This window comes from Ovis aries, chromosome 1 (genome assembly GCF_016772045.2).
Source record: "Ovis aries strain OAR_USU_Benz2616 breed Rambouillet chromosome 1, ARS-UI_Ramb_v3.0, whole genome shotgun sequence".
In the NCBI taxonomy this organism is placed as follows: Eukaryota; Metazoa; Chordata; class Mammalia; order Artiodactyla; family Bovidae; genus Ovis; species Ovis aries.
This window is the reverse complement of record NC_056054.1, coordinates 68558877-68576497: the sequence shown is the minus strand read 5'-3', so window position 1 is coordinate 68576497 and position 17621 is coordinate 68558877. Positions and strand designations below refer to the sequence as shown.

Sequence of the window (17621 nt, the reverse complement as noted above, 5' to 3'; positions counted from 1 at the left end):
GTGAGAGAATCCAAACAAATAAGTAAATTGAGCATCAGGAAAAAATAATGAATACAAGTTGATTTTCAACAGTGTTTATCAGCTAAAAATTAAAACTCAGGAAATATTATAAGGGAAAATGGAAATTAAAATTAAGGAATTAAGAATACTAGGAGTTGTGTCTTAAGAATGAGTAAGAGAAATTCTCAAAAATAGCTTTGAGTAAGGAAAGGAGTATCATCATACCCTCCCCAGTAATATATATTCCTTAAACAAGGTGGTACTACTTTGGAAATTTATACTTCTGACAATATTTTCTATTTGAGGATTTGGCTAAATTCATTCACGTGAGTATAAGAATTAAAAATTACAGTTTCTTAAATGCATAAAGAAACAGAAAAGGTACAAAGGCAGAAGAGCTCTTGATGTGTTTAAGGAGCAGAATTAAAGCCAAAGTGGCTGCAGTATAGTCAGCAAGAGGGGAGTGGCAGGAAATTAAAGTGGAGAGGTAGGCTGTAGTCAGGTCACATAGGTAAGAGAGTTTGAAATTGCCACTTTATTCTAAATGCAATGGAAAGACATTGGAAATTTTAGGCAGAAGAGTAAAATTATCTAAATTAGTACAGCAACAGAGAGAGAACTCAATTTCTAAGACAAATGCTCAGAGAGCCATAGCTTCATAAAACAATATTCCATCCTTGAGTCATGTTGCCTTTACAAAAACAAAAACAGGAGTATAACCATAGATGTTTCTTGGTACTTGCTCTGTGGATGACATAAGGTAAAACTAAGGGTTGAGACATTACGTGAATCAAAGAATTCCTCTTTATTTTTATAAAGCATATGTGTGTTCTATTTGAGTTTGAAAAAATAAATATGAACAACCAAGTAATGTCACAGCCCAATCAATCCAATTTAGACTATCTTTTTAAAACTGTAAAAATCATTAGTCTGCTCTCAGATTTTCTTTTTTTAGTAATATAGATGTTAAATATTTAAGTGTAGATTTAGTTTAAAATGTATTGTTTAAAAACTACTGTTTGATTAATTTTCCACAGGTATAACATTATCAAATGCTATGGTAAATGCAGGTTTGACTTCTTTTAAAAAAATAGAAGAAACAGATGCAAGGGAACTTGAGCTGGTATTTAATATTTAATTATTCCTAATATTTCTTGAATTCTGTATACATTCCAAAGCCTGACATTTATATCTTTATTTCTACTAAAAATAATTTTCCCTGTCATAGTCATATATATTTTTAATTTAAAATTTTGGGTAATAAGTATATTAAAACTGTTAACTATAAAATGTATTTTACTAAAAGAGTTTTTAGTGTTGTAGTAAGAACATAATGATATAAATATGTTGTTTTAGATTTTAAATAGACATCCCCCTTTTGGAACTCAGATAAAAGAAACAGTGATGTATCTACCAAAATATGAACTTGAAGTGGAACAGGTAAATATTTTCTATTTTTCATATGTTTTGATTTTCAGGAGTAAAGCTATCCATAGCTGATTTGGAGCTGAGTATAAGTAGTAAGGTTATTTTTAACACATTTTATACCTATCCTTTTTTAAAGATTACAAGATATAGTGATACCATGGCAGAAATATTAGTGACTGTTATGTTAAGAAACTTTGAACAGCTACGAACTAAAAGAACAGCACCAAATTCTCACTATGTCACCTTGATCATAGGTGATGCAGATAATCAACTGGTTTTTAAGCACAAAATTATGTAAGTATGAAATTTCTATTTATTTTATTTTTAAGCATGTATCATAAAAGAAAAATTCTGCTGAAGAAAAGAGTAGTAAAATAATGGTGGGGTCAATTAAATTTTTCTGATTCTATAATGGGACAAAAGAAATTATCTATTAAAGAAGGTATTAATATTAGGTCTGTTTTAGATTATTTATGATCACAATAAACTATGGAAAATTCTGAAAGAGATGGGAATACCAGACCACCTGACCGGCCTCTTGAGAAACCTATATGCAGGTCAGAAAGCAACAGGTAGAACTGGACATGGAACAACAGACTGGTTCCAAATAGGAAAAGGAGTACGTCAAGGCTGTATATTGTTACCCTGCTTATTTAACTTCTATGCAGAGTACCCCATGAGAAACGCTGGGCTGGAAGAATCACAAGCTGGAATCAAAATTGCCGGGAGAAATATCAATAACCTCAGATATGCAGATGACACCACCCTTATGGCAGAAAGTGAAGAGGAACTAAAAAGCCTCTTGATGAAAGTGAGAAAGGAGAGTGAAAATGTTGGCTCAGAGCTCAACATTCAGAAAATGAAGATTATGGCATCTGGTCCCATCACTTCATGGGAAATAGATGGGGAAACAGTGGAAACAGTGTCAGACTTTATTTTTTTGGGCTCCAAAATCACTGCAGATGGTGACTGCAGCCATGAAATTAAAAGATGCTTACTCCTTGGAAGAAAAGTTATGACCAACCTAGATAGCATATTCAAAAGCAGAGACATTACTTTGCTGACTAAGGTCCGTCTAGTCAAGGCTATGGTTTTTCCAGTGGTCATGTATGGATGTGAGAGTTGGACTGTGAAGAAAGCTGAGCGCCGAAGAACTGATGCTTTTAAACTGTGGTGTTGGAGAAGACTCTTGAGAGTCCCTTGGACTGCAAGGAGATCCAACCAGTCCATTCTGAAGGAGATCAACCCTGGGATTTCTTTGGAAGGAATGATGCTAAACCTGAAACTCCAATACTTTGGCCACCTCATGCAAAGAGTTGACTCATTGGAAAAGACTCTGATGCTGGGAGGAGGCAGGAGGAGAAGGGGACGACAGAGGATGAGATGGCTGGATGGCATCACTGACTTGATGGACGTGACTCTGAGTGAACTCTGGGAGTTGGTGATGGACAGGGAGGCCTGGCGTGCTGCGATTCATGGGGTCGCAAAGAGTTGGACACGACTGAGCAACTGAACTGAACTGAAATTAACAAAGTATAAGGTCTTTGGTTTGAAACAAGTAATAGATGACCTTTAGGAGTAGCTCTAATTCATTATTGCTGAACTTTCTTATTTTGTTGCTTTTCTCCTATAATTCATGACCTTATTACTCTTTGAGTGCAATCTTCAAAATATATTTTCTATTTCTGTATTAAAATTTAACTGCTAGAGCCACTGTAGGACCCAGGCAACCAGATCCAATAGATAAAGGAGATACCTTGCCTTATATTTTGTTCTCTAGCATATCATTCTATAATTTTTACTTTAGCCTTTTTTCTGATACTCTTATGTATTGTCTCCCAGGGTGTCATAAGCAAATTCTGAGGATAATAGTTGTAGCTGCAGCTAATACTTTTTGAGCACTTAGTAAGTTCCAGGTATTAAACTGTGTAATTGTTATATAGGTAGTCTATAGCAAAAACTAGATTCGAAGCCCAGCATTCTGACTCCAGAGTCTGTGCTCCTAAGCATATAATATACCTGTAAGTTCAGGATGGTACTAACTGAAATGGGAATCTCCTAATTGTTGCCAGTGTACTGGAAGATACTTTCCTAAAACACCCCATGCAAGGATCCTAAAGAGGGTGCAGTGACTGATAAGGATATGCTTTTCACTGATAATTACTTTCCTGCAACTAGCCGTAATACACTTAAAGAGAATATATACTTATATTAATCTTTATATTCTCTGTGACAAGTAAATCTAATGACTTAGACTATAGGAGGCTAAAATAAGTTCAATCATAGAATTGACTGGTACAAACTATTTCATATCATTTAAAAAATACTCAAAGTTCTCACAAATCCATGTAATGTAAGTATAGCCATTTAAAAGTGGTAGTGATTTAAGGGCAAGATCATAGGTTGTCAAGAACAACTATATGTACAGGTGGGCCTGAAGTGATTGTATGTAACTTAGAACCAGCTGTTGGGTGAACATATAGTTAAGTAAATTATGGAAATAGTAGCTCCATTGAAATTCCATTTTCCCTATGCAAAGAACTTGGGGAAAGTAGTTTTCAGAAACTGACAAGTTTACTACCAGATGGGATATACCTTAGTATCAATTAGCCCTTGGCAATTAATTTATTATTTCATTTAAGATTCAAGATCACAATTTAAGTGACACATTACCTTTTTCAGGGATTCTGTTTTACTAAAAGCTGGAAATTGGGCTAAAAAGTTTGATGTGAGGAGAGCTCTTAAATCTGAAGATCTTAGCATAAATCTTATTAGTTCAGAATATGGTAAGTTCATTGAAATAATGAATACATGAATGTAAAAAATATGATAACACTTAAAAATTTCCTTTATGTAAACAGAAACATAAGTGATATTGTGTAAAAATAATTTAAGTAAAATGAATAATTTTAAAGGAAGTTTCTTTGGGGATGTAAAGATAGTGTAGACGAGGATAATAAAATTAAATTTTCATCTGTTCATTTATGGCCATTTTCTTTAAGGTAAATTTCAATTATTGTAGGAGCATTGATTTTTATTTTTATGACAGATGTGTACTTTTTCACTTGTTATACTTTTTTTAACGTTTCTTTAAAACATTTTTATTTCCTGAACTTGTTAGGCTTTTTAGTTCAACGAGGTATAAAATATAAGAGGTATAAAAATAAGTAAATGATCTCATGCATGAATATATATGACTTAAGCATTTGTATGCTTTTTTTTCTTTTTCCAGTTGGACTTGATATACAGCGGAAATTTACAGTCTTTTACTTAGGACCCAAGAGATTTGGAAATCAAATAATTATACAAAAAAAATCAGAAACAGAGATTTCCCATTCTGAACATTCAGATAGATCTACTGTAGCAGGGCCCAAAAAAGGTAAACAGCTGTGTTTATTCCTGTTTTACATTAAAGCAAATATAAGGCTGGAGATGGTATCATCAGTATAGTATTGCTTCATTTAGATTGTGGATACTCTGGAATTAGATGTTTAGGCTTTCTAATAATTGCATTAATAATATATAGTAAGAATTCTGCTAGTTAGTATTTGTCAAATTGGGGTGATTTTTTATTTCTCCATCAGTTTTGAATGAGATCCTAGCTGGGTACAGTAATCTTAGTTGTAGGTTTTTCCTTTTCAGTTCTTTAAATATATCCTGCCATTCCCTTCTGGCCTGCAGAGTTTCTGTTGAAAGATCAGCTGTTAAATGTATGGGGTTTCCCTTGTATGTTACTTGTTGCTTTCCCCTTGCTGCTTTTACTATTCTATCTTTGTTTGGTTGGCATGTGTCTCGGCATGTTTCTCCTTGGGTTTATCCTATATAGGACTTTTTACCCCTCTTGGACTTGATTGATTATTTTCTTTTCCATGTTGGAGAAATTTTCAACTATAATCTCTTCAAAATTTTTCTCATACGCTTTCTTTTTCTCTTCTTCTTCTGGGACACCTATAATTTGAATATTGGTGTGTTTGATATTGTCCCAGAAGTCTCTGAGACTATCCTCAGTTCTTTTCATTCTTTTTGCTTTATTCTGCTCTTCAGAAGTTATTTCCATCATTTTATCTTCCAGCTCACTGATTCATTCTTCTGCTTCAGGTATTTTGCTATTGATTCCTTCTAGAGTATTTAATTTCAGTAATTGTAGTATTTGTCTCTGTATGTTTATTCTTTAATTCTTCTACGTCTTTGTTAATTGATTCTTGCATTTTCTCCATTCTGTTTTTGAGGGTTTCAATCATCTTTGCTATCATTATTCTGAATTCTTTTTCAGGTAATTTTTGTATTTCCTCTTCATTTATTTGGACTTCTGTGTTTTTAGTTTGTTCCTTCATTTGTGTAGTATTTCTCTGACTTTTCAATATTTTTTTTAAACTTATTGTGTTTGAGGTCTCCTTTTCCCAGGCCGCAAGGTTGAATTTTTTTTCCTTTTGGTTTCTGCCCTCCTAAGGTTGATCAAGTGGTTTGTGTAAGCTTTGTATATGGTGAGATTTGTGCTGAGTTTTTTGTTGTTGTTTTTCCTCTGATGGGCAAGGCTGAGTAAGGTGGTAATCCTGTCTGCTGATGATTGGGTTTATATTTTTGTTTTGTTTGTTGTTTAGATGAGATGTCCTTCACAGGGTGCTACTGGTGGTTGGGTGATGCTGGGTCTTGTATTCAGGTGGTTTCCTTTGTGTGAGTTCTCGCTATTTAATACTCCCTAGGGTTAGTTCTCTGGTAGTCTAGGGTCTTGGAGTCAGTGCTCCCACTCCAGAGTCTCAGGGCTTGATCTTGAGCTGTAGAGATAGCCTTCACCATTCATGGCCACATAGAGGCTGGCCTTCACTCCTTGGGTGGCCACCACATGCAGGCCCACAGGGATTAGATTGAAGAGGGTGTAGTCGCTGTTTTCGTCCTTGGTCTCATCAATGGTACCATCTGGGTGCATCTTCAGGAAATATCCCTACTGGCTGAATACCGTTGTCACAATTCCTTTCAGCTGAGGTTCACTTAGGCTGCTGCTGGACCTCAGGCTCCTTCCAAACAGACACTGCAGCATTTTGTACTCCTTTCTTCAAAGAAAGCTCAAGAATCTTCCAGGGTGATTTTTGGTGAAAAAAAAATTGACTATTTTTTTATATATATTTCCCCTTTTCATACCCACTCCATTCTTATGGCCATGTTAGGGAGAAAGTAAGTGATGTACAAGAATTAACAGATTTGATAAGACAAAACAGGTGACAATTTGTTTTTTATGGGGCATTCAAATAGAGAAGTAGAAAGAAGTATATATGTACCCATCACCCACCTTAAACAGTTATCAGCTCAGGGCTAATATAGTTTCATCTGTACCTCTGTTCATACTTCCTCTGGTATTTTTTTGAAGAAAATCAGATATTATATTATTTCCTCCATAACTGTTTTAGTATATATTTGTAAATGGTAAGGATTTAAGAAAAAATAACTGCATTACATAAAAAACTAATGGTAACTAATTATTACCCAATACTGAGTTAATATTCAAATTGCTGATTACTCATAAATATCATAGATATATCATCTTGATACCATCTAGATATACCAGATTGGCTCCTGAATCCTTTTGCTATGTCCTTAGTAGTTTTGATAGCTTTCGTGCTGTGTGGGATGATATGATATTCTAGGCTTACCTTTTGTAATTCTAGCCTCAGACCTGTAATAAGCCTTTTCTCCAAAGATCCCTGGTTTCTTTTCATGATAAATAATTTGTGTGCTTGAGGAGCTCATTGCCATTGAGATATTATCTCTTACTTTTTTCCATGCACAAAATTATGAAATATGTGATTTTTTGTTTTTAAAGACAAAATACATAATTTATTTATAGTTAAATGTCCAAGCTATAGTATTTATCCTTAAAGTCAATGATCTATACTCAATGATCTGTATCTCCTTTCTGCCATGCTGAGAAATTTGATTCTTAATGATTCCAAAAATGATAGAATGCCACTAATCTTCTTTATTCTACATTATACACACAACAATTAGTTGTTATTTATCAAGTTAACAGCACCAAACTGCACTTTTTTTTGGCTGCATCACAGTTTGTGGGATCAGCCATTCACTATGTTTTCCTGACAGAGAAAAAAGGAAACCCTTGCTTGTGGAATATAACATAATCCAGAATCTGCAGATATAATGTCTTCCATACAATAAGAACTTATGAAACCTGCAAAGAGGCAGGACCATATGACTCATAATTAACTATATAAGAAAATGAAACAGCCCTGTAGGTGATTCAAATGGTAGAGTTGGCATTTAAAGATTATAAAACAATGGGGGAAGAAATATACAAAATGAATGAAATGATGGAAATTTTCACCAGAAAATTGGAGTTCCATAGAGATTTAAATGAACTTTCTAGAACTGAAAAATGTAGTATCTTGAGTGAAGAACTCATTAGGTAGGTTTAATGTTAGTTTGGATATGTTCAAACATAGGATTTATGAACTGTTAGACATATCAATAGAAAATATCCAAATGGAAGCCCCAGAGATGAGAGAACAGAAAGAACACAAAAGAGTATAATACTCAAAATGCTAACATATGCATAAAGTCTGAGTAGAGAAAGAATGGGACAAATGCAGTATTCAAAGAGATGGGCTGAGAACATTCCAAAACAGTGAAAGACATCAACCCACAGATTCAGAATTTCAGCAAACCCAAGAAGAGATAAACACACAGAAGACCACATAAGACTGAAAATGAAGAGATAAAACATGAATTAACAATATCAAGAATGAAAAAGGTGATATCATTACAGATCTTATAAGCATAAAAGAATCTGCCAAGATATTATAAATAACTTTACCAATAAATTTGACATAATTTAGGTAAAAAGGAATGAATACCTTGACAAGAAATCTTACCAAAACTGACAGAATAAATAGAAAATCTGAGTAGTCTTGACACTAGTAATAAAACAAGAAATTTAAAAAGATATTTCCATAAAGAAATCCTGAGGTTCAGATAACTTCATTTTCTTATATAGTTAAATATGAGTTATATGGTCCTGCCTCTTTGCAGGTTTCATAAGTTCTTATTGTATGGCAGACATTATATCTGCAGATTCTGGATTATATTATATTCCACCATACAAGAGATGTGGCTATGCTCCCTGGATCAGGAAGATCCCTTGGAGTAAGAAATGGCAGCTCACTAGTATTCTTGCCTGGAAAATTCCATGGACAGAGGAGCCTGGTGGGCTACAGTCCATGGGGTCACAAAGAGTCAGACATGACTGAGCACTCAGAACAGCACAGCAATGTAAAACTTACCCAAACTTTTCTAGAAAAAAAATGAATATTTTCTAATGTTTTAATTTTCAAAAGCCAGCATGACTTTGATTTCAAAACTTGGCAAGGACATTAAAAGAAAGAGAAATTGTTCAAGCTATTAGCAAGTGGAATCTAGCTACATATTTAAAAACCATAATACAGTACAGTTAAGTATAGCTTATTTTACCTATGCAAGAAAGCCTTGGCATTTAAAAATGGATCAATATAATTCTTACATTAACAGGGAAATAAAACATGTGATCCTTTTTATGGATGTCAAAAAAAGGTTGATGAAAATCCAGTGTTAATTTTTTATTAAAAATATATAGCAAATGTTATATACAATATTGAAATATTTTTTAAACTTTCCTATTTAAATGGATAATGATGAAATGGTCTTCTCTATTACTACTTCTTTTTAACATTGTGATAAAAGTCCTAGTCAGTACAACTATTTATAAAAAGAAATATAAGGGATAAGGATTGGGAAGGAAGAAGTAAACTATCATTACTTGAAAGCAACATGATTATGTACCTAGAAAATATAAAAGACTCTGTGGATACACTATTAAAATTAATATATAAATTTAGAAACATCACTGGATACAGAGTCAATGTTAAAAATTGCACATCAAAAAAGGATAAAATGCTTAATAAATTTAACAAAATGTTAAATTTTTGTTAACATTTTGTTAACAGTGCAAGATGTGAGCACTGTAAACTATAAAACACCATTGAAAAAAAATTAAAGATGTAAATATATGGAAAGATATACCATGTTTGTGGATTGGAAGTCTTAATATCACTAAGATGGCAATATTTCCCAAATTATTTCAAAAAATCAATGCAATCCCTGTTCAAAATTCTAGCTTCTTTTGACAGAAATTTACAGGTTGATTCTAAAATTCATACGGAAATGTAATGGACCCAAAATAGCTAAATCAGTCTTTAAAAAGAGAACATACATGGAGACTCACAATTCCTGATTTCAAAACTTACTGTAAAACTTAATCAAGGTAGTGTATTTGTGTTATGTTGTTAGTCACTGAGCTGTGTCTGACTCTTTATGACCCCATGGACTATAGCCCTCTATGCTCCTCTGTTCTTGGGATTCCCTAGGCAACAATACTGGAGTGGGTTGCCATTTCCTTCTCAAGTGGATCATCCCAATCCAGGGATCGAGCCTGGGTCTCCCGTATTGCAGGCAGATTCTTTATCATTTGAGCCATCAGTGATTCCAAAGATAGTGTAGTACTGGTATAATAATAGACCAATAGAATATAATTGAAAGTATAGAAATAAATGTATACATCTATGGTCAATTGATTATGATCAAAGATGCCAAAATAATTCAGATGGGAAAGAATAGTATTTCACCAAAAATGACTGGGCATCTAGATAACCAGTTGCATTAGTTTGAACCTCTACTTCATCCTATATATAAAAATTTACTCCGAATGGATCAGTGACCTAAAGATAAGAAGTAAAACTGTAAAACCCTTAGAAGAACACATGCATGTATATTTTCATGACCTTGGATTAGGCAGTAGTTTATTAGATATGATACCCAAAGCTCAGGCAACCAAAGGGGGGAAAAAAGCAGATGAATTGGACTTTATCAAGATTGAAAACTTGTGCTTCAAATAAAACTATCAAGAAAGTGAAGAAAAAGTATGTGGAAAACAATCCATAGAATGAGAAAATATTTGCAAGTCATATATCTGATAAAATAATAGTATCTAGTATATATAAAGAAATCTTACAGCTCAGCAAATAAAAAGACAACCCAATTAAAACTAGTCAAAGAATTTTTTTTTCTTTTTTTTTTTAAATTTTAATATCTCTAATTCTTACATGCGTTCCCAAACATGAACCCCCCTCCCACCTCCCTCCCCATAACATTTAAGTAGATATTTTTCAAAGAGCTACAAATGGCCGATATACAACATGAAAAGATGTCCAACATCATTAATCAATACAGAAATTCAAATCAAAACCAGGGTGTTACCACCCAGTAGGATGGCTTTAATAAAAAAGATGGGCAATGACAAATGTTGGCAAAGATGCAGAGAAATTGAAACTCTCACACTTTTGGTATTGGGGATATGAAATTGTGCAGCTGCTTTGGAAAACATTTTGTCAGTTGCTCAAAAAGTTAAACACAGAATTACCATGTGATCCAGGAATTCCTCCTTTAGGTATATGTCCAAATGAATTAAAAAATACTCATAAAAATGTATATGTGAATGTTTATAGTAGCATTATTCCTAACAGCCAAAAAGTAGAAACAATCCAAATATCTATCAACTAACAGATAAGAAAACTGTGGCATATTCATTTAGTGGAATGTTACTCAGCCATAGAGAAGAATAAACTACTAATATATGCTACAACATAGATAAACCTTGAAAACATGCTAATTAGAGAAGCCAGTCACAAAAGATGGAGAAGGCAATGGCAACCCACTCCAGTACTCTTGCCTGGAAAATCCCATGGACAGAGGAGCCTGGTAGGCTGCAGTCCATGGGGTCACAAAGAGTCGGACACAACTGAAGCAACTTAGCAGCAGTAGCAGCAGCAGTCACAAAAGATCAGATATTGTATGATTCCATTTATATGAATGTCTATAATAGACATATACATAATGACAGAAAGTAGATTAGTGATTCCAGGAGAAAGGGGCAAGTAGGTTGTTTGTCTTGTTTATACTATATTCTCCTTGGACCTTCGTTCTGGCCACTATTTTTCTGACAGCAAAATTATCAGTAGCTAGCGTAACCTTCTTTTATTCAGGCCAAAGTCCAAATTCCTAGAAGGAAAGAGATACTTCTATTTAAGGAAAACAATTTAGAATTAGGATTGCACTGAGAGTATATAAAATCAAGGCTATCAGTAGTACAGATAGCCTTCTGTTCTTTACCATGTACAGAAATTATCAAAGATAGCTGGACCATGTAAGAGAAGACTAAAGCAAAGGAACAGAAAGAAGCAAAGGTGAGAACACTAGAGTTGAAGTTCTACTGACTTTCCATTTCTTGGTTTCAGTCCCTCCTGATCCCTAGCTGCCACCCTGCTTTTGGATTCTGTAAGATAACAACAACAAAAAAAGGTGTCCTTTTCATTATAAGATTGGAAGGCAAAAGTAGGAAGTCAAGAAATACCAAGAGTCAGAGTCACAGGAAAGTTTAGCCTTGGAGTGTAAAATGAAGCAGGCTAACAGAGTTTTGCCAAGAGAATGCACTGGTCACAGCAAACTCTTCTAGCAACACAAGAGACGACTCTACACATTCACATCAACAGACGGTCGATACTGAAATCAGACTGATTGTATTCTTTGTAGTCAAAGATAGAAGAGTTCTATATAGTCAACAAAAACAATGGAGCTGACTATAGCTCAGCTCACAAGCTGCTTATTGCAAAATTAAGACTTAAATTGAAGAAAGTAGGGAAAACCACTAGGCCATTCAGCTATAATCTAAACAAATCCCTTATGATTATACAATGAAAGTGACAAATAGATTTAAAGGAGCAAATCTGGTAGAGTGCCTGAAGAACCAGATTACGAGCAGAGGTTCATAACACTGTATGGGAAGTGGTGACCAGAACCATCCCCAAGAAAAAGAAATGCAAGAAAGCCAGGTGGTCTGAGGCAAGAAGGCAAGAAGGTCTGAGGAGGCCTTACAAATAGCTGAGAAAAGAAGTGAAAGGAAAAGATATATCCTACTGAAGGCAAAGTTCCAGAAAATAGCAAGGAGAGATAAGAAAGCCTTAAGTGAACAATGCAATGAAATAGAGGAAAGCAGTAGAATGGGAAAGACTAAAGATCTCTTCAAGAAAATGGCGATACCAAGGGGAAATCTCATGCCAACATGAGCACAATAGAGGACAGAAATGGAAAGGACCTAACAGAAGCAGAAGAGATTAAGAATAGGTGGCAAGAATACAGAGAAGAACTATACAAAAAAGGCCTTAATGATCCAGATAACCATGATGGTATGGTCCCTCAACTAGAGCCAGACATCCTGGAGTGTAAAGTCAAGTGGGCCTTAGGATGCATTACTACAAACAAAGATAGTGGAGATGATGGAAAACCAGCTGAACTGTTTCAAATCCTAAAAGATGATGCTGTTAAAGTACTGCACTCAATATGCTAGCAAATTTGGAAAACTCAGTAGTGACACTGGACTGGAAAAGGTCGGTTTTCATTCCAGTCCCCAAATTAGGCAATGCTAGAGAATGTTCAGACTACTATACAGTTGTGCTCATTTCACATGCTAGGAAGGTAATGCTCAAAATCCTTGAAGCTAGGCTTCAGCAGTACCTGAACCAAGACCTTCCAGATGTACAAGCTGGATTTAGAAAAAGCAAAGGAATCAGAGATCAAACAGCCAACATCCACTGGATCATAAAAAAATCAAAGGAATTCCAAAAAAGACATCTGCTTCATTGACTACACTAAAGCCTTTGATTGTGTAGACCACAACAAACTGTGGAAAATTCTTAAATATATGGGAATATCAGACCACCTTACCTGTCTCCTGAGAAACCTGTATGTAGGACAAAAAGCAATAGTTAGAACTGGACATGGAACAACGAATGGTTCCAAATTGGGAAAGGAGTACATCAAGGCTGTGTATTGTCACCCTGATTATTTAACTTATATGAAGAGTACATCATGCAAAATGCCAGGCTGGAAGACTCAAGCTGGAATCAAAATTGCTGGGAGAAATATTGACAACTTCGGGTATGCAGATGGTACCACTCTAATGGCTGAAAAATGAAGACAAACTAAAGAGCCTTTTGATGAGTGAAAAAACTGACTTAAAACTCAGTATTCAAAAAACGAAGCTCATGGCCTCCAGGCTAATCACTTCATGGCAAATAGATGGAAGAAAAGTGGAAACAGTGACATATTTTATTTTCTTAGGCTCCAAAGACACTGTGGATGGTGAATGCAGCTGCAAAATTAAAAGAGGATTGCCCCTTGGAAGAAAAGCTATGACAGACTTAGACAGCATATTGAAAAACCAGGGACATCACTTTACCAGCAAAGGTCCATATAGTCAAAGCTAAGGTTTTTTCAGTAGTCATGTACAGATGTGAGAGTTGGACCATACAGAAGGCTGAGCACTGGAGAAGACTCTTGAGAGTCTCTTGGACAGCAAGGAGATCAAACCAGTCAATCCTGAGGAAATCAACCCTGAATACTCATTGGAAGGACTGATGCTGAAGCTGAAGCTCCAGTACTACTGGAAAAGACTCTGCTGGGAAAGATTGAGGGCAGGAAGGGTAGGGTGAGGCAGGGGATGAGATGGTTGGATGGCATCATGGACTCAGTGGACATGAGTTTGCACAAATTCCGGGAGATAGTAAAGGACAGGAAGCCTGGTGTGCTGCAGTTCATGGGGTCACAAGGAGTTGGACTGGACTTGTTGACTGATCAACAATGTAATACATTTCCACCAACCCTACAAGGGTTTTTTGTTGTAACTGTTTTTGTTTAAAATAGCTTGAATTGTTTCTGTTGCTTGCAACTGTAGTGAAAATTAGGATGTTTACTATACTTAGTTTTAGCATGAGACTTTTTAAGAGCAAAAGTCCCCCAGATTTTCCGTATGACCCTGTAGAAAACAGATCAAAGATGTGTCCTATCAGGCAAGTGTTTTATTACACACATCCCCCATTCACATACACATATTATATATACACCCATCCCATTATACATTCTGATTTATACAGTCAGATTATATTTGAAATATACATTATATCTGAATTATATCTGAGTTATACATTCTGGATATATAATTCAGTTCTTATGTACAAAATCAAATATCCGCAAATAAAGTTGTATAATTATCTCTTCATGTATGACATACATACACTACCTGCATTTTCTTTCTCAGTAAACTTACACAATGACGGAATCATAGATTTACCTTACTAAGGTTGTGAAAATAGCCTTTCAAAACAATACAAATTTGTTTTGCTGACCTCTTGTCTGACCATATTATTAAATGTTAAAATATTTAGCTCAGAAAATCTAGTTGCTTAAATGATTGTTTCCAAATGTGCTTTCAGGTTCAACAAATATCTTAATATTTTATTTTGTCAAACTGTAGGACCATATTTAGACAAAAGTATACACCTTACAGTACATAATAGAATTTAAAATTCTTATTATGCTTCCTATAACTGTTTGAAACATTTTTTAGCTGTAGTTTCTCACAGTTACAGTCCAAGAGATAAAACATTTTGTACATTTAAAGGAAAAATATTTTTGCTATTTTTTTAAGATCAGGCAGTGTGAAAATACACATTTTCAGTTGTAAAAATTGTTTTAACTTTTATTTTTAGCATTTAAGCTTTTTATCCTTTAAGAAGCACAAGCTGGTTGGATGGCATCACCGACTCAATGGACATGAGTTTGAGTAATCCCTGGGAGTTGGTGATGGACAGGGAGGCCTGGTGTGCTACAGTCTGTGGTGTCAAAGTATGGGCTTTGTTTCATTTGAAGAAAATTAATCTGACATTAATAAGTTCATTTGCATTGGCTATACCTTTTGAGTATGCAAATTTAATGTATTTGAAGAATGCAAGGATAATATCAGTGCCCAAGCACTTTGGAAGTGTGTACATTTAAATACTAGTCAAAAAGCAGTCTGCTTTTCTATATACTTTTCAGTGTATATATTCATTAAATTGCAAATCAAGGACTCCAGTTCATCAGTGTTACCCTTTTTTTGATAAATAACAAAATGATAGTATAATATTTGACAAAAAATTAAAAGGAGATTTGCCTTCTCATTTAAAAAGTAAAATTATAAAGTGCATCAATGCAATTACCATGTGTCAGGAACTACAAAATGAAAGTAATATTCTTTTAAAAATATTAACTCCAGAAGCTTATGAACATCCAAATTATTTGAATTTATAGTTAAGAGGGGGGGTTCTCAGGTGGTGCTAGTGCTAAAGAACTCAACTGCCAATACAGGAGACAGAAGAGACGTGGGTTCTGTCTCAGGGTTGGGAAGATCCCCTGGAAGAGGGCATGGCAGCTCACTCCAGTATTCTTGCCTGGAGAATCCCATGGACAGAGGAGCCTGGCAAGGTATAGTACATGGGGTCACGAAGAGTTCAACATGACTGATGCACATGTGCACACGTAGTTAGGATGTGAACCTAAGTATGGCAAGGATGCCTCCTATTTTTAATTTTTTTTTTCTAGATTTTTAAAAAATCTTACCTGACCTTACTCTATTGGTCATTATTGACCTTGTTAAAGTAATTTTATGTATTCACTTCAAATGGATTTCTATTTCACATTAATGATTTATTTTGCTTTAAGTACTTGGAACTGGAGCTTTAAAAACATATAAATTAATATATTATGTGGCAAAACTAAGAAAATGTATACATTTCAGATTTTGATAATGACGGAGTATGAGATCTGTTAATTTGGTCCCTAAATGTACATTTTATGCCAAGTTTCTCTCAGAACCTTATTTTTCCAGCTATAAATCTCTGTAAGCTTGTGTTTGTTAATAAGACAAATTCAGACAATTCTCAGAACTTAGGGAGTGGAGTGGGGGTAGAGGAGCACTTATGTTTCTGAAGTATCATTTCTAAGAGAAATATAGTAGAAGTTTCTGTCACTTAGGTAATATCTATATGCTAGTATTCTGTAAACAAGCTGAAATAAAGCTCTCATTCCTAGCAAGACTTGTCAACTCTTTCAACTCTGCCTTGAAATTTTGGGGTGTCTGCAGAATCTATATAATTAGACTTTTAGATCCTAGTTATAATTTCCACCACTGGTAACAGATGTGTATAGTCATTGTGCACCATCATGTGGTAATGTTTGTAAGTTCATCTATTAGATGTTGGATAAGGGACAAAGTGACTCCTTATCCATTACTGCAAAACAACCGGCAAGGCATTTCCTCCTGTTCTTCCCACCCTATAAATCATGGATTCCTTTCCTGAGTAAATTCAGTTCTGTTCAGTTGCTTGCAGTCCAAGGGACCCTTAAGAGTCTTCTCCAACACCACAGTTCAAAAGAATCAATTCTTCGGCACTCAGCTTTCTTTACAGTCCAGCTCTCATATCCATTACATGACTACTGGAAAAACCATAGGTTTGACTAGATGGACCTTTGTTGTCAAAGTGATGTCTCTGCTTTTTAATATGCTATCTAGGTTGGTCATAGATTTTCTTCCAAGGAGTAAACATCTTTTAATTTCATGGCTACAGTCACCATCTACAGTGATTTTGGAGTTCAAGAAAATAACGTCTCTCACTGTTTCCATTGTTTCCCCATCTATTTGCCATGAAATGATGGGACCTGATGCCATAATGCCATGATCTTAGTTTTCTGAATGTTGAGTTTTAAGCCAGCTTTTTCGCTTTCCTCTTTCACTTTCATCAAGTAAGTGATTACTTGATAAAATTTCATCACTAAGTAAATGAAATGCATTATATGGGGGAGAAGTAAGGCAGCTGCTATAACCAGTAAAGCAGGGTGGTTGAGAGATCAGCCTCTGGAATTTGATTACCTGAATTAAAATCTGAAATTTCCTACTTATTATTGCATAGTCTTGAACATGTTACTTCACCTCTTTGTGAATTAATTTTCTCATCTGTGAAGGTATAATAGGACTGCCACATAGGCAGACAGCCATGGATAAAGAGACATTCAAAGAAAACTTGGAACATGTGAAAGAAAGTCCCAAATAAGTAAACAGAAAGTGAATAAAAGAAAAACAGGATAATTCACAGATGTAATAAAATAGATTAGTAATCTCAGACAAATTAAAGATTAAATTGCAACTATAAAACAATAGGATACCATGAAAAAAAAATCAATTAGAGAAGAAGTGTAAGCACAGGGAAGTAAAAACTATG

The 17621-nt window shown here is 34.7% G+C and overlaps 1 protein-coding gene across 1 annotated transcript in view; it reads left to right on the top strand.

Annotated features, from left to right (window-relative positions):
• The window catches only part of HFM1 (helicase for meiosis 1), a 157252-nt gene that overhangs the window by 112749 nt on the left and 26882 nt on the right, over positions 1-17621 (top strand). Inside the window, exons 26-30 of the mRNA XM_060411607.1 lie at positions 1038-1123; positions 1357-1440; positions 1565-1722; positions 4111-4214; positions 4661-4807. Coding sequence (XP_060267590.1) covers positions 1038-1123; positions 1357-1440; positions 1565-1722; positions 4111-4214; positions 4661-4807 — 579 coding nt within the window. The remainder of the gene's footprint in view (positions 1-1037; positions 1124-1356; positions 1441-1564; positions 1723-4110; positions 4215-4660; positions 4808-17621) is intronic.